The sequence below is a fragment of the Odontesthes bonariensis genome, chromosome 13, assembly GCF_027942865.1.
Source record: "Odontesthes bonariensis isolate fOdoBon6 chromosome 13, fOdoBon6.hap1, whole genome shotgun sequence".
NCBI lineage: Eukaryota > Metazoa > Chordata > Actinopteri > Atheriniformes > Atherinopsidae > Odontesthes > Odontesthes bonariensis.
In genome coordinates, this window is record NC_134518.1 from 21,980,878 (window position 1) to 22,001,822 (window position 20,945).

Here is a 20,945-nt window from a genome sequence, read left to right on the forward strand (position 1 = left end):
TGAGATGTAGCTGTTGGGGTTTTTTTTTGTTTGCAGTTTCTCTGAGTATTGCACAGTCTGACCCTGGGAAGATGTTGTTTGAACAGCCACTCCTGGAAAAAAATGTCCTCTGTCTTGGATGTTTTCCACGGGTAAATAATCTCTCTAACTGTAGAATGATGGACTTCATAACCCTTCTCACCCTTCTCAACCCTTCTAATGTGGAGCAACAGTTGCTTCTTTAGGATCACTGTCTTTCCTCTCCGGCATTGTGTTAACACACACCTGAGTGCTCCAGACCGACAAACTGCCAAAAACTGCTGCGTCCATAGAGCTGCTCACACTTGTTGTTGAGGGGTGGACTTCAATCCTTTACACACTGCTTCGGCATTTTGGTTCAGTTTTTTTTTTTTTTAATGAATGACATGTTTTAATATGTGATGTGTTGTTTTTTCCTCATTTTTAGACCTGGTATGGACAAAGCGATTTTATATTATGAGCTGATAGATAAAACCTTAGAACTGATAGTGGGCGTACTTCCTTTTTTGCAAGACTGTGTGTATTATATCAGAACAGAATTCACCTTTGGGCAAACACTGAATCTGCCTTGCTTGGTCTGATGTGTTTTCAAACAATAGAGGGAAGCTACAAAGCACACGAACAAAGATACAGTGCAGAGATGAGGATGAGCAGGAAAAGATCCGGCAGCTTATCTTTTACCCAGAGCCACCAAACAGATGATGACAGAAATTTCTCTGAACTGTAATATCTGGTTTCTTTTTTAAATGCTTGAGGATGTCATTACTTTTATTAAATCTTTTGGATACTTCTGGCTTTAGAGGAGCGTTCTGGCATGTTCGTGCTCACAAGTTTAGCAGCACATTTAGATGGTTTTTAAAAGGTTTCATGCAATTGATCAAAATCGAGATGTCTCTTGATTTTTTTACTTCACCAGTAAAGTCGCCGGGTTTGGTGAACGGAAGGATGTATCTTTTTGTTTCGGTTTTATCTTTTGCTTTTTATGACGAAGCTCCCCCCCCGTGCCACCATTTAACCAGCAGAGGGTGATCTTCAACCACAAGAGAGTAACTTTTCCTGATCCTGATAAAACAGACCGGTGCTCCGCAAGCAGCAACCTGACTGCAGGAGCACCTTAAAGAATAAACTCTGACCATATCCTCACAACTTTACAAACAACCAATACCTGTACAAACCAAACAAAAGCAGCCGATCATTGCATGTTTCCTTGAGGTGATTCTAGGATTAAACTGTTTACCAGGCTGATGTGCCTAATAAACTTGCAACATGAGTGTACGCAGCACGGAGGTACATTCAGGACAAAAATACCAATGAGGTGTCTTTGACAGAGAGTTTACTGCTTTCATTCCATGACTTAGATTAATATACTGAAAACTGCCACAATGAGCGTTATAAGTCTCTGTTCAGATCACATGACCTTCATCAGCAGATGAAATCTGTCATAGAATTGTGATTCTATGACAACTCAGTTATCCGCTAATGAAAATCCTGTGACATGAGAGACAGCTCCAGAAAACCTACTGAGCAGGTCTTATCCTTAAATTGTTCTTTGGCACAGTTATCAAAGTTATGAGTGCACTGATTAGAAAACTCTGGGCTGACACTGATACTGATATCACAGATATGATTCAACCTATGACTGATAGCTGATACGGATTGTTTAATGATTTATTTTCCCTTTAATGTAGGGGGAAACAATCGTTTTATGCTTTATAGAAAAAAAGACTAAACATATATAAAGTATTTCATCACACTATCTTTAAATGAGAACAAATGATTTCATTCACTTTTCTGTAAAAAGAGATAGCAGTTTCAAACCTCAGACCTCCTAGCCTGCAAAACCATCACTGACCCTATTCCTTTGCGTCCAACCTGGACACACCAGATAAATATCATTGCTTGCACACTGTAACTTTGCATCCCTGGTTAAAATATGTAGTGGGTCGTGACAGTAGGAATCATATTAATTTACCAGACTGGTTTATACAAAGCAGCTTACAGGTGAAAAACTAATTGGGGAACAATGTGGGGCAGGGCTTTTTGACCATTCAAAATGTGAACCGGATACAATACAGTCAACAGCATCACAGAGGCTCCTCTGATCCTAATCATTGCCAGCTGAGGCTCAAAAGTGAGTCTAACATGGGGATATGATGAAATGTGGCCAGCATGGCTGTTACAGAGCCAGTGTCTGACAGTGGTCAAAGGTCATTAGGTATCAAGTTCAGAGCAGTGATAAATGTGACAGGTTTTATAACTGTGACAGGTTTTATAACTGTGGGGGTTTGGTGTTGTACGGCCTTGTTCGGGACGGTTCCTCAGGACCCCCTTCATTTCTGCACACAGAGTACTGTCCTCATTACACGGGCCTCTTCATATTAGTAAACACTTTGTGTACGTGACAGCCGCAGCAATGTCACAAGCAGATGTGAGAAGGCTCTGTGACATAACCAGTAGGTGTGAATGTGGTCTGAACCAGCGGAGGGAACACTGGCATCCCTGCGACCACATGCTGCCCACCAGGATGAGGAGTGTGTCTTTGTTTGCTAGTGTCACATTTCGACTCCTCCCAGTTCTGCCTCCATAAAACACCAGCGGTCACAGAGGCTCACTGAGGTTTTTTGGCTTCCACCGAGGGGACTTCACTGTCAGCCCGGGCATAATTGCTTCACCGCCTCCATCACCACCGGCGTCAGCAAACCTTCCCAACGAATATGGCTCCCTATGAGAAATCCATGGAGATGATGCCCTTCAAGCAGAGGAAATGCCTTGGTAAGACCATCTGTTTGCTACTTCATCTACTTGTATCAGCACTGTGAGCTCACACTGCGCGAAGGTTGGTTAAAAGTGTAGAAAATACAGTTCTGCGTTTCTGTTTAGCAACAAGAAAAGATGAAGTGTGCAGTATTCGGTCTAAATTCCCCAACAAATTGCCTGTAAGTTGGTTTTAATTCCATCACTTTGCAATCATAATTAATCCTGTAACTATTTTATTTATTTATTTATTTTTTGCAATATCAGTTCCTCACAGTCGTGTTTTTGTGTTTAGGTGATTGTTGAACGTTACGTTCGTGAAAAGACTCTCCCCCTGCTGGACAAAACAAAGTTTCTGGTACCCTTTGAGTTCACCTTGGGTCAGTTCCTCTGCCTCCTCAGGTGAATCATCTCTCGTTGCTTGTACCCACGTCTCCAGGAGCCTGTTTTTAATTTTCCCTTCAATCTAACATTCATCTTCTCTCTCTCCTTTGTGCTCAAACTCTCTGCTGCCTTCCTCCCGTAATCCGCCTCTCCACTTGTCTTTTCCTCAGGAATAAAATCGACCTGGAGTCCACCCAGGCGCTGTTCCTCCTGGTGGCAGAGAAGAGCATGTCGTGCATGTCCTCCAGCATGAGGGAAGTGTATTCTCGTTACAGAGACACTGATGGTTTCTTGTACATCACCTACGCCTCACAGGAAATGTTCGGAGCGCCTCAGCCCACAGCCAGGCCACCCTGCTGAGCCTGGGACTAAACAAACTAACTGAACTCTGACCATCAGTGACCAGCATCACGCAATCAAACTGGAGAAAAAGGACGAACTGAGCCGAAGGAGACAGTTGTTTTCCAGCTTTGTTGCTCCAAACTGCACATCTGCCTACCTCATCAAACCTGTCTGAATTTTTAAACACATACAATCAGTCTGTCCCACCTTTTCACTGTGCTGGCTCTTCAGCTTCCAGCACCAGACAAGCAAGCACAAGGCTCACCCTGATGAAGACTTTGGTTTGGTCTGATTGGCTTTAATGAAGGGTTTCTGCTGAGAAACATTCCCACAGAGAGATTAGCTCAATGTAGGCAGTTACTTGAATTATTTTTCTTTTTTTTGTCATATTTAGCCCATTTATAGGTAAAAAAAAAATATCAGCATCTCTGTTGAGATCCAGTGTAAACAAACCAAACCTGTTTCCACTTGTCTGTCATGGCAGCTCAGCATTTCAAACCTTCTCAAAATCGCTGTTGAAAAGCATAATCCTTCTTAGCACTTATCTTCCCTTCCGCCTCCCTTTTTTTTTATTTTAAGATTGCCTCCCCGTTTTCACCTTCCCCAAAAAATGTGAACCTGTCCCACAGACGTATCATTACATGACTGAATCACTCCTGCATGTCATTTTGTTGCTCTGATGTGTTCTGTGTCCAAGAAAACAAAAATAAATTCTCTTCCTTTTAATCTCTTGTCATGTGTCATATTTACTGTTACCGCTGAGTTTAGGCTTATTTGACGTATTGTGCATGCAATCACATGATGCACTGGTCACGTTATATTATGTGCTGCCTTAAACAATGTCACCCTTTCTGGTAGCAGGTGCATTTTTATAACACTGTTTCCAGAATAGTTTGGATGCTGTGTAAAATGTACATAAAAACAGAATGCAATGATCTCTAGAAGTTGTTTACGACCTACATCTGACTGAAAACAGTACAGACAACGTTTTGAATAGAAAAACAGAGACTTTTGTTTTTGTTTTTGATAAATCTGCTCATACTGAACGCAATCCCAGTAGTATAACTGTGTTAGAAAAGAACACCGTGGCCATGTTTAGTTCTTCAGAAGTAAGACCGGGCAGGAGTTCATCACTCTGAGAAAGACTGCACGGGTAAGTGCAGGAATCTAAAAATTCAATCTAGAAATTGAAAAGGATTTTAGGATTTCATCATCTACTGTACATAATATCATTAAATGCCTCGGGTAATCCAGAGGATTCCCTATGTGCAAGAGATGAAGCTGAAAACTGACACTAAATGGTCGCTATATGGCAGCACATCATTGAAAACACACAGTTAGCATGCTGAATGTTAGCGTTCATGACAGTACAATTAGAGAAAGACTGAACAGGTATGGCTTATGTGGAAGAATTGCAGAGTAAAGCTTCGTCTCTCTAAAAAGAACATGGCTGCACAACTTAGGTTTGCAAAGCTGCATCTGGACAAACCACAAGACTTCTGGAAGAATGTCTTTTGGGCAAGTGAGACCAAAGTGGAGATGTTTGGTCATAATGCACAGCAGCACGTTTGGAGAAAACCAAACTCAGCATATCAGCACAAACACCTCATACCAGCTGTCAAGCACGGAGGTGGTGGGCTGATGATTTGGGCTTGTTCTGCAGCCACAGGACCTGGACACCTTGTTGTCACCATGAACTCCTCTGTTCACCAAAGTATTCTAGAGTCAGATGTGAGGTCATCGGTCTGACAGCTAAAGCTTGGATGAAACTGGGTCATCAACAGAACAAAGATCCCAAACACAGCAGCAAATCCACAACAGAACGTCTTAAAAAGAAAAGAAACAAGGTGTTGCAATGGTCCAGTCATTTCCAGATTGAAATGCTGTGCTAAACCACAACATTTTTAGGGCCAAGTGGGCCAAAATTCGATGTAAGAGACTGATAACATCATACAGAGAATGATTTCTTCAAGTTTTTAATACTTAAGGTGATTAAAAGTACAAAGTATTGATTTGTGGGGTGCACTTAGTTTTTCACACGGTTTCTACATTTTGGTTTAGTTTTTGTTCAATAAATAATGGCTCTGTGCTATGTGTCATGTGTTGTTGTTTATCTGAGGTTGGATTTAGCAGACTGTAAGAACTGGGGGGGTTACTTTCTTTTCACCATGTAAAAAGACAAGGCGTTTGAAGCATCATTTGCTGACATCCAGATGACACCGTTTTTCTCAGAAAGACTTCGTCAAACAAGATTCTGCTTGACATGAATTCAAAGTAAAAGAGTCCAGGTGCTAACCTGCCCTGCCAGCGGTCCTGACCTGTTCCACACTGAAAACATCTGGAGTGTAATTAAACAGAAGAATTCAACGAGGAAGTGTTGAGCGGCTGAAATCTTAGAATCAAAGAATTAGGAGCGCAGTGATAAATATTCTCCAAAAATGTTCTCTTTAAAAACAACAAAACGTAACACTTCTGGGTTTAAGAATAAAGTTTAACATAAACACTCTTTTATAACCTTTTTTTTTTTCTTTGCTGTTGTTAATGATGTGCTTTATTAACCTCATGCTTCCAAGAGAGAGACCCACTATTTTCATTTTGCTCCCAGATGAGTTGCTCTCACACATGCAGGTGCTTCATTCCTCACCTGCCTCTGAGAAGCGGCACTCCCACCGCATGGCTGTGTTATATAAGCACGACCCAGTCAACTCTCTGCTGGGTCAGTGTGTCAGAGGGCTGGACGGTTTATTTTTAAAAGTGGAGGGGACCAGCCGACTTGACCTAAAACACTGGTGCCGGAGCGAGTCAGCAGAGTGACAGGAATACAGATGAAAAACAAAGCCCCAGAGGCAGAAAAACAGGGAGAGGCTGCTCTCCATAAACAGTGGAAGAGAAGGAAGGAAAAGAGAAAAGGAGACGAGGGGAACACGGTGACGTCCTACCAGAGGAAGACAGGAAAAAGGAAGCGGTGTAAAGGGGAGATATACAGTGGAGCAGCCTGACAGCTATGCAAACACACAGCGCACAGAAGCGGAGGGATGAGGAGACGTTGGGGCTCTCACTTCACACCACTGTGGGCATTCCTGCAGCTTTCTGTCAGGAGGGACCCCGGAGCTACTGCCAGCTGTGAATTATCTCCTGAGAGCAGAGAACTCTCGGGTTATACAACACGTTATGTAGGATGTTATCGAACCGTAAGTCATCCAAGTTCATCGGTGGGTTTTAAAAGAAATGAATCACGATCAAATAAAGCCGTCAAAGCAGAATAAATGTGTCCAACTGCTAAACATGGAGGAGGGTGACGGCTGATAAGCAGATATGGCCTCATTTTGAAGAGCAAACACAGAAAGAGTTGTCCCTTAGGGAAATAAACATGACTTCATGGTCATAACCATCAAGTTATCACCATCTTTTAGGGAACAGAAACATATAGAACAGTGGATAAAAGTGATAAAATAAAGAAAAGCCAGAATAAGATCGCGCAGCTCTTTCATGCAGCGTTGTGCTTTAGCTGCAGGAAAGCAGGCAAAAACCAGAACCGGCCGACTAAAATAGCCTGTAATAACTTATCAAGACACAAGAGAGCGCCTTTGGACTTAATCACAGATGAGACATTGTGTATCCGACGCTGGCAGCCAGTGTGAAGGCCGAGTGTGTGCTTATGAGACAGAAATGCATGACTGTGAGTAGAGCCTGAGGATGAAATGCAGCATTGTGTTTTAGGAGGTGACCCGACGCTCTGAGCTGTGATTCAGCATCACAACAACTCCACCCGGTCAGATGGTCGTTACAGGTTGAAGCTGAGAGACTCAGCAGTGTGGAAATGTTTAAACATATGACTGGAAATATTCAATGGAAATATTGTGTTTATGTAACAGAGTCTGGCAGCTTTTCCCATCACAAAGTCTCACAAAGAAAAAGGACCACCAACCCCCCCCCCCCCCGAGAATGATTTAAATCATGCAAAAAGCCCCCAGATTCAGACCTACTCTGACAGAACGAGACGGCAGGTTTATTAGGAGAATAATGAAGATCAGATTCTTGTGTGAGAGAGCTTCCCGTCCCTCTGTTTATAATTTGCGCAGCTCTTCCTGAGTCTGGACCGACATATTATGAATCGTCTCCACGTGTCCTCCGACTGCTGCAGAATGAGGCCCAAGTGTCTGCCGTCACTACCGCCTTTCAGTTATCCCTGAAAAAAACAATATTCAGACAGAGGCCATCCGTTCCATGAGTAAATTCCCTTATATGTCCTTCTGTGGCCCCTGATCTGACTGCATGGCCTACAGAGGGCAGAAGAATACACAAGGAGCAGAGCGTATTAAAGAAAACTACCCTGGAAGACCTCACAGTGACCTGGAGAACTTGTCATGACTCAAAGTGACAAACAGCTGCAAAATGAAAGCAAAAAAAAACCAAACAAACTATGATTCAGTCCAGATTTATTCAGCAAAGATTGAATTTATTACTTTTTCTTCAAAGAGTAAGGCTTTCTTTTTGGAGACATGTGTAAAAGTGTCATTGGGCAAGACACTAAACCCCCCCACACAGCCCCCAATATTCTCATCAAGTGTGTAGAGGAAGAAGAAGGAGCCCGGTATGAGTGTTTGTGTGAGCTGGTGAATGAGGAACACACTGTAAAGTCCAGATGAGGTTCAAATGTGGACCATTTACCATTTGCAACACTGTCGTGCATCACAGAAAGATACATTACAAATCCACATAAGTACGAGTTACACAGTACAGTGCTCCTTTTTATTTATCTGGCAAAATAACAAAAAGGGAAGCATTTGGAAAGCGTTGAAGTTAACAGTCAGGAAATACAAAAATATAGATAAAGCAATTCTGACAGTTGTTTGAATTCATTTCCTCTTTCTCTCCAAATGGAAAAAAAACTATATATCTTTGGATCGACATATTATAGTATGAACTGTTTACCTTATCTTTACACAGGATGCATAAATCCATATTCAGCCCAATCATGCAACCTCCAGCTCCATCACTTCATGATCGACTTCTGTCCTTTCAACCCTTCCTCATCTTTTCTTTTCATTTAGATATCTGATTTTTATCCCCTAATGCACAAAGATGGACCCCTACCACCCACCCACCCACCCTCCCCAGAAACCCTCCAGTCTCTCTCTGGTGAATAAGATCACAGCACTGCTTTCTCCGAATGTGTCGGGAAGCTGAGGGACTCACAGCTTGATGGAGGATGACGCTGTTCATGCTCGTGGTTGGACTTTATGCATAGGGAGTCCTTAACATGAGTATTGACGTGGCTGTTCCCCCTTCCTTTCTGGGCCTTTAATCTTGTTCCATAATCCCACGCTTTGATGGGGGCACCAGGTGCTCAGGCAGCGTAGGTGGCAGCTCGTGGCCCTCCAGCTTCACCTTGATCAGGTGGTTGGCCAGGGCGAACTCCTCATCATCCAGCAAGCCATCCTTATCCACGTCTGCCAGCTTCCAAATCTTTCCCAGGACTGTGTTGGGCAGCTTGGACTTCAGCATCTCCTTCTTGGCCGCAGCGCCGGACACTTTGCCGTTGATGGGAGAAAGGGTGTAGAATATCTCATCGTACGTGGGCTTATCGCGACCCACCACCCATTCCAACTCGTCGATGCCTTCGCTGGCGCCCTCTCCGTAGCCGTGGCCAAAAGGGCCACTCATGGTCCCCTCAAAGGCTCCCCCTTTGACGGTCTGACTGGGCATGGCGGCCTCCTCTTGGCGCACCAGGGCCATGAGACGAGCAATGTCGTTGGCGAGCATGTCCTCCACTGCCTCCAAGAGTTTGGGCTTCAGCGGCGCAAATTTGGTGAAGTCCTGGCCATTCAGCTGCTCCTGAAGGGATGGGGAGCAGAGAAAACAGGAATTGGTGATAGAAATAGATCAGTCTTCAATGGCTACCAACGGGAGAAGCATACAAGAAGCAGGATTTCCTGACAAACCAGGAAAAATAAATCTCATCCCCGTCCTGGCCCATCCTGGAGGGCAAAGAGCAGGAAAGAAGGGCAAAGATGTGAAGAGGAAAGGTTGGAAGGTTATTGTACTCTGAGAGGTTTGTTTCTATATTGAAAAAAACAAAAACAAATCGAGCCTGTAACTCCAGTTAGTACACAGCGGTGTGATAGGGAAGTGGCTACATCTCTCTGTGGATCTTTCTCTAGCTTTAATCTCACCTGCATCTTGGCAAGGTTGGGAAAGTCTCCAGGTGAGATCTGGTGTTCCTTCTCTATCTTTAGGTAGATCTCGCCCAGGTTGGCGATCAGCTCCTTCTTCTTCGAGTCCTTTCCAAACACACTGGGCATCTCCTTTTTCAGAGAGCTGATAATGTAGGCCTGCACCTGAAGATCGTATCACAAAGAGGAGACACCGTTTCAATGAATATTCAGGTTTGTAGCAACAGTTAACTCTTTGTTTTGTCCATTATTAGAATCGGGAAAAATGGCAGGATCAAATATTTTATTTATTATTTTTGGCTTAAGAGGTAAAAAATACAGTTTTTAAAACTAGTTCCTTAAAACAAGGAGAGAAAGTGAGAAAAAAAAACACACAAGTCGGGGGTTTCTGAATTGGGGAAAGTCATAAGAAATGACAAACAATCCCTTTCTTTACATAAAGTCACATGGTTAAAGGTGTCAAAACTGCCCTCATCTCGAGTCATGCTATTCTGCTTCCTTCTGCTTGTGGTCAATTCAAACGTAGATAACAAAGTTGCACAAAACAGGGTTTGTGTGTGTGTATGTGTGTGTGTGTGTGTGTGTGTGTGTGTGTGTGTGAAATCCAGGTGGCTCTTACAAACAGGAAAGCTGATGCTTTGGTTTAATTATCTCAGCCTTTCGACTTGCTTTATTATTCACATTTTGAAACAGACATTCCTGATTAATGATCTCATGACTTCTCCCTCCAGCGCCACCATTAGGAATTGGGATTTGTTCCTTTGAAACGTAAAAGTGAAATGAATCAATGGCTAAAATTTGGTGTAAACACTCACGGTCCTGCGACTGTAACCTGATCATCGGGTCAAACCGCCTAAATACACACTTTGTTTTTGACTAAACACAAAGTAAGTGATGCTAAACTGACACTCACACCAGCCTCAGCTGCCCTTTGTGTAGAATGTCATAGAGCACACACACACTCCAAATTAAAAGTGTGTGCTGAAGGTGGAGGAGGGCGCTTGGCCTCTTTAGTACCAACCTTGGCAAGGCGTGCTCGTTTGATGAGGTCATTGAGTTTGCGCAGTGCTGCGTTCCGTGGCAAAGACTGGATGTCCACGAACAGGTCCTGCTCTTCCGCCTCAAACAACTTCCTGTTGTCAGGAACCAACAGGGGCTGGGCCCAGAACGACCCGATGTACACGCGCACAACCTGGAACAAAGTTTGCACAGGTTAATCTTCACTTCCCTCAGGTTTTACTGATGGGCCTACACCCTCAGGAGAGGAAACTATTTCCCAGGTCACACGCACGACACCGCCATCCGCCCGTTGTACAAAAAGACACAGAACATTTACACTGTAGGAGCCCAAAGAGACAATGCATCACATTGTGAGGAAGCTGGTAGGGTGAAAAGCAAATCTTAAAAAACGTGCGTTCTGAGTGTAACCTCCTTTTTAAAGTCAATGAATAATGATCTCCAAGATCCAAAGGTTTCTCAGGGAGCAGTTGATGAATATGGCTCTGGATCAAACATTAACCAAACAGTCAGGGAGAAATCATGAGACTTTTTCACATGACAGGACATGGGATTTGAAAAGGATGGTATAACAACTGCTTTTCACTTTCATTATTTACACTTTATAGCTTTTCTTCTCATGTCTTTTCGTACAGTGATAGGGTGAGAACACAAGTCTACTTGATCACTCTTGTCCTTGGAAAGTCATCTGACCTCCAGCCTGACTTGATAAAGACTTGCAGACTTTTACTCAAAACCATTCACTGACTGGTCAAGGTCAACTAGGCTACACCTGAAGAAGGAAACTTCAGGTACTTAGTGTGTAGAATTAACACAAGCTTAAGATTCTTTAGACGGGCCAATACCTAAATAAAACATTCTCTGTCTAGATGCATTTAATTCTAACATAACACAAACGTGACAAATAAATGCTTTTTACTTCAGGTGTGTTGATGATTTTTCCCAAAGACCACATCAGCGCTCCGTAGACCCTCATCAGCTGCTGGGTGCTGATCTGGTCTGCCTTGTTCAGCACCACGCGCATTTTGTCCTCGTGGTTCTTGAGGGCGCGGATCACCTCGGAAAACTCATCGGAGATGTCCAGCTTGTGGGCGTCAAACAGGAGAATGATGCGGTCCACGCGCTCAGCAAACCACTCGAGCACCGCGGCAAAGTCATAACCTGGAGGAGGAAAAGGAGGGTAACAGGAATCTAGGCTGGAAACAAGTGTCTGATATTAGTTTCCCAAAAGGATACTGAATGAGTGATGCTCACTAGTTCAGAGCAGAATTGTTTTAGAACCGACGAAATAATCCACGATAAAAGTGAAGCGCCTCACCGTTAGCAGATGAGGTGTGGTTAATTATGTTTAACCCCTACAAAGAGCTCAATGCTCCGATTGGTCAATAAATGATTTACTGGGAGAGGTTTAATTGTGAGCTGTATGTTTATATTCCATGTCATGTTGATCCAGTAATGTTTAATAAAAGGTTTCAAAAGCCTAGGCTTTTTCCTCTGGTTACTGTTTAACTAGGTGTACTGAGAATGAGAAGTCTATAAAAGGCAGAGACTGTACCAGAGGCCCTCCGGACAATCTGACTTCTCAGGGATAAAATGACCTCTATCGTAGGCCTGTAATATGCCTCACAAACATCTATTTAACCAGTGGTGAAATATGAAAACCGCTGACATAAGACGGCGATGACGTTTATGTTAAAAAATGACTAATCAAATTCAATTTTTAACACATTTCTGTCCCCGACCGAGCCCAGAAACTTGTTCTACGGTTCACGTTCTCTGGTTATTTAATTAAAAAAGGGGCCAACTCAAATGACAAAACGGGCCCTTTATAAGGTTTTATTTGCTTTGAGGATGTGGAGGGAAAGTTGGGAGCTGTGGTTTTGATTAGTGCCTGTGTGTCATCTGATCAGAAAAGAATGCAGCTCGTCTAAAAGCTCATCTCAGCTGCCGCACAATCGACGCCAGATCTGCTGTGCATTCCAACATGGCTGGCTTTTGTCCCCGTCCCATACATATAAACAAAAGAGAGAGACGGAGAGATATGGTTGATAAGAGAAAATGTCGGCGATATGGACAGATGGTTAGGGAGACGGAGAGCGGACTTGATTCAGGAAATAAGTGAAAGAAAGTCAGTGGAAAGTGAAAATAAGAGAAAACTGTAAATAGAAGTGCACAAAAAGGTCAGCTGAAAGCACTTTGAGCAAAAAGAAGTTTGTGCACATGACATGTGCAAGTAGAGGGAGAAAAAGGAGGAATATTTCAAATCTAAGATCCCAGTGGGAGCCCGCCGGGGACACTTGTTCATTCTCTCTTAAGTCTGTTTTTAAACACACATGTAAGGGAATCAGACGGAGACAGCTGGCCGAGCCCAGGCTTACTTATAGCACACAGCATGTCTTTACCATATGCACCTCACTGACACGCTGGGATAAGAGCCAGAAACTCAAATGTGGACAAACGTGCGGAAGAGACATTCTCATTATGACTAGCACGGTATTTTGGGAGTGTTCTTGTCGGGAGTCTGACGTGCCGATCAACACTTCTCTCATGTGAGAATGCTTACAATAAAGCCTGAAAATAGCAGGAGGAGCTAGCATGGTTGTGTTCATGTGCAATAAAATCCACCTAACAGAACATCCAAAGATCCTCTCATCATCTCGTCTAATTGTTTGATTTGCCACGGGCTAAAAAAGAAACCGTTTTTCTCTCGGACCAATGGTTCATACCGAAAGAAAATCGGGTTAAAAATCATGCAAACAGAGCAAAGTTTTGTTGCGTCTGAAACCATGTCAAGAAAGCACGTTATCCCAAAAGTGTCCAAGTTTACCTCAGATTAATCCTGCAGAGTTTTTCCCGTCATGGCCGCAAGATTTAAAAGTTTCAGCTTCTGAGAAATCCTTCTTTTTTTTTTTTTTGGTCTTTACCTTAAACGACTTTAACATGCGAGTGTCCGTGGGAAAGGCGTCAGATAGTTCTCCAAAAGAATCACTGTTTTCTGCTTCTGTCACTTCAAAGCACTGAGCCACACACGCTGACCTATTCAAAAATGAATGCATGGTCATAGAGTTGCGCAATGAAAAAGCTGAGTATCCACAAATGGCCTTCGCAATTTCAATGTCAATGGATGCTTTCTGATAGCTTTTGTGGGTATTAAATTATGTATCTTGAAATGAACTATTCTGCTCTATATTAAGTCACACTCAGCCTTTGTTAGCTGATTAGCAGCGAGGAAAACGCTGAAGTAATCCAACAGCTTCCTGTGGCCTGGTACAAACTCTGAGTGCAGACACACATGCCCGTCACACATGAGCAGCACAATCTAATCGGTCTGTTTATACGTGACATAGTCCGTACAGTATGTTTGTGGAGTACAGTATTGTGTCCATATTTACACAGAAACAGAGCAGAGGATGACGTGAGCGAGGGTGCATGTGGTTAAGGAAGGGAGAAAAGTATCTTTGAGAGAAAGAATGTATAAGTATATGTGTGCAGAAAAACAAAAGTGTTCGAGGTAGGTGGCCCCGGCTTTAGTATGTTCCTCTTTCTCACACAGGGTCACCTCAGCGTGCCTCTACTTTAATACACATTTCATGTTGCTAAACATCTGCACAGCACACCAATTTAATGTTTCATTGTCGGAAAATAAACACAGTTTTGACTCTATTTGCTTTTCGGTGTACCGTGCCCTCCCCCTGCAGAGAAGGAGTCTCATCTAATAATTCATCACACCTGCTGTGACGGTGTCTGAAATTTCAATATCAGTTCCTGAAATTTTTCTTTCATCCTTTTCTTGCCGTCTCCTCTGGAAACTCAGTCACTGTTAAGAGCAGACTGAAGCGGCTCTCTGTGCAACACAGGCAGTGGGGGTGGTGGGGCGGGGGCATCTTGAGAAACTCTGCTATGTTTGCCATTTTACTCCACTTCCTTTCACTTGACTACACAAAAGTCTACATTTTGTACATGTTTCCTCTTAAACCGGCTTGAATACTGTAGAAAAAACAGAAGCTCCGCTCAGCTGCAGCGTTATCTTCTGACTGTGCTCTTTCACATCATCAAAAGTTTAATGAAAACTGCTGATGTGGCAATACTGAAATGACCCACGTTGGTCATGTTACTGCGTGAGCTCGTGGATAACAGAGCGCAGGGAAATGAAGCAGTAAAATAATCCATCATTAGACAAGTTAAGAGACAAATAAGAATTGAATTGATAAAAACAAAATGGATGGGCAGTGTGATAAATTTAGCTCATTAAAAAGAAAAAAAAAAAAACGCAACTCAGGAACGGTTTGGGATTGGATAGAAAAAGAGGCAAAAATGTCAAAATGGAGGATGCCACAGACAACAACATCTATATTGACAGGAAATTAACTTCAAAGTTTCAGAAGCCCTCTCTGCGCTACTGTCAAGCTGTGAGAACCTCAATCACATTTCCGTTTGGTTACACTTTGCCTTGAGGGTGTAAAAGGAGTTAAATACAGGTTTGACAGCATAGGGAGCCACACTGCTACTGTTATCTTTGTAGAGTACTTGCCAAGTGAAAATATTTGAGAAAGAAGCCGGTATATGTGGGTTGTTTAAGCTTGTTTCCTTTTTTTATATTTGAACGTGCAACTTCCTGTGAGTTTATTTTGCATGTGTGCAAGGTTCTCTGGTTACAGTATTTCAGGGTTTTTCATTAGAAGGTGTGGTTTGGTGTAAACGAGTACTGCTCCCGAGCACAGGAAAGAACAAGTTTGTAACGTGTCAAGTGTAAGTGTGGGAAGCCGACCTCTGCTTATCCTCTGTTTTTCACCAGACAGGATTCCAGGGGTATCGATGATGCTGATGCTCTCCAGAACGGGGTTAGGCATCTGAGCACACATGAACCTGTAGAGGGGATTGAGGGAGGACAAAAAACAAAGCACAGGATGAAGAAAATGAAAGTAACACAGAATGAGGCAGGAGAGAAAGAAGAATATCAGGGATGGGGTGGAAAGGGAGAGACCAGAAAACCAGTCAGGTGAGAGTGTTTACACATAAGCTTAGCATTTAACAGATTTCATTTGGGATCTTTTCCGTCACAGCCCTCTTGCTCTCAGGCTCTGACATTAGGAGAATAATGCTGGGTCACTTGTGGTGACCACGTTATTTGGCTCTGTGCACAAACATCAATCAAGCTAAAATGATTAATTGTTTGAGCTCTAGCTGACACTTTAAATCTAGTTTCGATGTTTATCCTACAACAGCAAAGACTACAGAATGATGTGCATTCTCCAAACAGTGTGGAGAGGCCTTGTTTATGGAGGGCCACCTCTGATGTAACAATGATTAAGAAGGGAATCACTGGGACAACACACTGTAAGCTGTAAAATTGTAGGCCTGGGTCATTCCCATGCAACGTTACTCACTCAACAATAGTGTCTCAGGCTTTTGCACTGAGGTTTAAACTTTAAAGGAGCGTGTTGCACTCTAACAGAAGTTGAGCTCACACAATAACTCATACACACACATTAAAGCATGAGAAACAATGACTGGTTTTACATAAACCCACAATCTCCCACTCAGGACAAAGAGGGGGATTGTTAAGACGCCCCACGGTTCAGAGTACTACTTCTCATTCTGCTGTCCTTTCAGCCAAACCGAAGGATACTCACAACGTGAGCTCAGAGGCACCAGGTCATAAGACTGGGAAAACCGTGCTTTCACATTCCTGCCGCAACCACACTGAAGGCAGACACACACACCACAAACCCTAACAGAGGTCTAATACCACACGCGATGGGGAAATGGAAAAATCTACAAAGTCAAAGAAATATGAGACAATGGCTCCATGCACAGAGATCCTATGCATTATTACACGACAATAACAGTTACCGCCAAAGATAACAAAACACGCAGGTATTTCCCTCTCTTTCTCATATCGGACACCGTAGGATATCCAGCTGGAATCGTGGCTCAGATTTTCCATTCAACTATCTGTCCTAACATCTTTCCACACATAGCTTTGTCGGGAAAAAAAAGAAAAAAGAAAAAGGCTCGGCTCAACTCGAGCTGGAATTCCCAGAAAGCAGGCTTGGGGGTCATGGAGCGATTAGGAAAATAGGAGACTGTGAGGACAGGTTGGCATGAAGACTCGGGTAAACTTTTCACATGATATCTGCCCCACAGCTTGACTTCTGGCTAAAACTCATGACACAAAGGTCTTCGTCTCTTGCCCCACCTCTTGACCTATGGCCTTCCTTCACATCGTAACCTCAGCTTCCTGTTGAGAAGAGGAAACAGGGAACAGGGAGGCTGTCACTCGGACTGGAGGGATGAACAACTTTGTCACCTTTCCGAATTTGCTTCCTGACTGAAGTACCTGCTGTATCTATATATGCACACATCTTCTCGCATATTCGTTGTGTGCTGAGGCTTTACAAGTGTTAGCCCCTACCTCAGCAAAGAGCAGAGTCAGCGTCCTGGAATAACAGGACAGGACGGAGCGGGACAGCGTGGGCCGGGGTGGGCCATAGCGGAACTTAAGCTTTGCTGACTCCAGTTTTACTGACTAATGGCTTACAGAGAACGCAGAAACACACTGGGGCCCTCTGACTGCAGCGGCATGTAAAATAAAAGGGAACAAGAGCTCGAAAATATGCAAGGTGGAGAAGACGCCTTCGGTTACTTTTTTGGAATAATCTTGCACAAAACCATTGCACAAGCAATGAGAGAGATAATCAGAAGCCAAGATGCTATAAAACTGACCAAGAAATGAATAAATTAATGAAGAAAAACTTTATGTCTTCAATTTGCCAAAACCAATAGCCAACTGTATGTGTGAGGATCCCAGGACTGATTTCTGTTTACTCTTTTCATAAATAACTGGTTATACTGAGGGTAAGTCCCATCTGAGCCTGGTATTTAAAGGCTAATCTGCATGGTAGATAACTATAGTTAAGAGCTACAAAAAAGAGAAACGCCATCACAGTCTCCTTATATCAGTCAATTAACAATCTGACCCTGGAGATCTCCTATGTACTTTTATGAATAATAACAACACTGAACCAGCCAAATGCCAGTCTCAATACTTTTGGCTCACGAGAGGAAAATGATAAACTTGCAGACTCTGAGCCAGAAACAGCCCGGCTCTAAATGTTTCTGAGGATCTGGTCTTTGGCAGAAAGCTTAATGGGAAATAGGCCAGTTCTTGGCTGCGTGGCATATGACCTGTTCAAACAGATCATACACCTTCTGTTGTCATACTCACATGTCTTATAATGAATGATCGTGTGATATCTAAGCCAGTGTATGACTACTCAGGCCTGACTGTTTCTGAGACAAAGATACAGATTTAATTCAAATAGAACCACAAATCCCATGAAGCCACAAGACTTCATCCAACAGTTTGACAAATGATACAACAATGGACAATGGCCTCTGTTTATACCCAATCTTATCTGGTTTCCCCTTGAGTCTGTAATAACTTTGAGAGATGAATTAAGGTGTATAGAGTAAAAGACCCCCTACTCTTTTAAAGTGTTATCTGGAGTTATCCGAGTTATGTTCCTTGGCAGAAGTTTGCTCTCTCGTGGAAGATAAGGGAAACACGCTACATAATTACAGGAAGGGATGTGAGAGGATAATGGGAAGTAGGCCTGAATGACCAATTGTCAATTTGAGTGTTGGGACTACTACATCATAGGGCAACACAACCAATGTGATAATCTGAAGTTAAGAGCAGATTAAGTCATGACCGTCTACAAATGAGTCATTTGTTGGAGTATTTTTTTGCCTATGTGTGTAGGCAGCTATTCCCATAAGTGACACCACCAAGGGGAGAAGGGGACATCCCACCTCCTCAACAGGAAGTGACATCATCAACAATCAGATGTTAAGAAGCCTGATGTCATTACAAATCCATACATAGAAAGAACAGGATTCAGGCTATATTATCAAGGCTTAATATCGCCTCGTCATACGGGCTCTGACTCAAGTCACCTTGCAATCTGAGCCGGGCGGGGAGGAGCATATTTGCTGTAGTCAATGAGACACCAGCAGCCTCAGCCTATTCCCTGTTCTTTGGCCTCTTTTTATTTTGACGCGCAACATTAACCACACTCGCTTTTATTATTAGTAGATTTCCCTTTCATTTCTGCTTTTACTCAGCAGTTTTTGACAATAATTTGTGCATTTCTGCTATTTCTACACTGCAATAAATAGCAAAAGCCCCACCTTGAGAAAACCTCTGAGTCATCTGAGCTTTTGGAATGACGGAGCTTTTCCCTCAGACTTGGACATAAATTTCAATAATATTTGGGAAGAGCTCTGGAAGTTGCCTTAGAAACCGCCTTATCTGGACCAATCCCTCTCATAGAACAAATTCCAATGAGCTAAAAGGCCTCAACACTGATAATGAAATCCCTCCCGACTTAACAGCCACTATACTGTCACAAATATGTTACACTGGAAACAAGATAGATACCAAACCTTTCACCCTTCATGATAAGACTTTGTATGTCTTATTCACAGGTAGAGCTTTAAGGAGCTGGCTGGTCGGCTGGCTCTGATGTGGTAAAACTTATATGGCCAGCAGGATATGAAACTTGTGGCACTGACATATAAGGACAGAACAAGGTCAGCTTGTTGCCAAGTAACATAGTTTACAACTATTTCCACGTTAAAGGGGCCATGCTGTGACACTGGGACAGTAGGGTCTGTAAAGAGTGACTCTGCCAGGTGCTGTGCTAACAGGCAGGGTTATGTCCAAAGCGAAAGTACTTCTTTTTAATGGGATAAGACGCTGGAAAACACCTTTCTGTCCTTTGCTCTGCTCTTCTTCACACAGAGTGGATATGCCACCTGTCTGGTTGACACAAAACGCCCACATTCTCTAGTCATGATGAAAGGGGGAAAACTCACACACAAACTTGGCCCCACTGCAAAGATTGTGCAACAGCCTATAAATTTACTAGAAAAGGCACAGTGCATGCTAGGGCTTGTAGGAAAGCATTTAAATCACGGATGTTGTGTTGTTATGGGACAATTCTTCATATACATCTGTAGAAGCTAAAGAAGGTTTAAAAAAAATCATGAGACTCACAAGACATGCATGCATGCATGCATTCATTCATTCATTCATTCACAAATCAATGAATAACCATATGAGATCATATCCTGGTGTATTACATTTTTCACTTTGCTAAAGGCAATCCCTTTAATCGGATCTGGAGACTGGCAGATCTGGCAGTGGCATTACCTGTTGAGAAACGCGTTGCCAAAGGCGTTGAGTTTGCGAAAGGGCTTCTTGGGGTCGACAACCAGGGCATTACCCGGAATCACCCCGTCCTGTTCGCCGTGCATCACCGCGATGAAAGAGTCTGTGGTCGGCTCGGGGCCAATCCGCATACCGGGGAAGTCCTGCTCCATCAAGTGTCGGATGAAGGTGGTCTTGCCGGTGGAGTACTGACCCACCAGGAGTACCATGGGCTTGTTGTCGAAGTCGGCATCTTCGAGTGCGGGAGAGTGGAAGTCGTGGAATCGATACGTGTCCTCCAGCGGGAACAGTTTGGTCCGGTACAGCCGCCGCAGCCCTTCCGACACGTTTTGAAACAGCTCGGGGTCCTTCTTCATGTTTTTTCTGAACATGATTACTGATTTTTACCCTTCGTTGACACAACTGTGCCACTCTCCCCTTGAATAATTATCTAATTTAATGGTGTGGGTCTCTCACACCGCCAAGAGACTAGCTGCCTGCTTGAGTGAAGCAACGACTGGGCGAGGTCTTGGAAGTTTTTGTCCCCACCCTCTTCTACGCTAGCTAGCCAGCCAGTAGCCACGCACTACGAGTCTCAGTCATTAAGGGAGGACTCCCTCTTCAGCGGACTTTGGTTGATATAACAGAGCCAGAGACACTTTACCATAAATACCAGCCTCTAGGTACATATATGCTGTCTAATGCTACGCGAAAGTAAAAGCAATCTCGTTTCAACCTATTAGGAATTAGCTATTAGCTTAGCAACCGACTGTCAGTTGGTGAACCCACCAATGACAAGTGACACGCGGATACCGGAAATGTTTCACACGTTTCATATTAAAAGTCTCAACATACAGCGATAACATCCTGTGCAGTCATAGTAACACACACGCTCCAGTTTAGACATAACTTTTCAATAGTTTCTCCATTAATACAAGCCACAGTTATGCGATTTTTTTCCCACTGTTGTTTGATACTTAATTTATAATTTTTCAAAATTTGTTTTATAGTTTGACCGTTTTGTGGTCATTGGAGGATAA

The 20,945-nt window shown here is 43.2% G+C and overlaps 2 protein-coding genes across 2 annotated transcripts; one reads left to right on the plus strand and one right to left on the minus strand.

Moving 5' to 3' along the window:
* The first annotated feature begins 2,648 nt into the window (after nucleotides 1-2,648).
* On the plus strand, nucleotides 2,649-4,224 carry map1lc3cl (microtubule-associated protein 1 light chain 3 gamma, like). The gene is made up of 4 exons (XM_075480671.1): nucleotides 2,649-2,790; nucleotides 2,899-2,954; nucleotides 3,068-3,174; nucleotides 3,327-4,224. The coding sequence occupies exons 1-4, from the start codon at nucleotides 2,733-2,735 to the stop codon at nucleotides 3,514-3,516; spliced, it is 411 nt and encodes a 136-aa protein (XP_075336786.1). The 5' UTR covers nucleotides 2,649-2,732; the 3' UTR covers nucleotides 3,517-4,224.
* A 4,390-nt stretch (nucleotides 4,225-8,614) lies between these two features.
* ehd1a (EH-domain containing 1a) lies at nucleotides 8,615-20,707 on the minus strand. The gene is made up of 6 exons (XM_075481554.1): nucleotides 19,909-20,707; nucleotides 15,460-15,557; nucleotides 11,611-11,852; nucleotides 10,696-10,866; nucleotides 9,675-9,839; nucleotides 8,615-9,336 (listed from the first exon to the last, which is right to left on the minus strand). Exons 1-6 carry the CDS (start codon nucleotides 20,295-20,297, stop codon nucleotides 8,803-8,805), a joined length of 1,599 nt encoding a protein of 532 aa, XP_075337669.1. The 5' UTR covers nucleotides 20,298-20,707; the 3' UTR covers nucleotides 8,615-8,802.
* Between the last annotated feature and the right edge of the window lie 238 nt (nucleotides 20,708-20,945).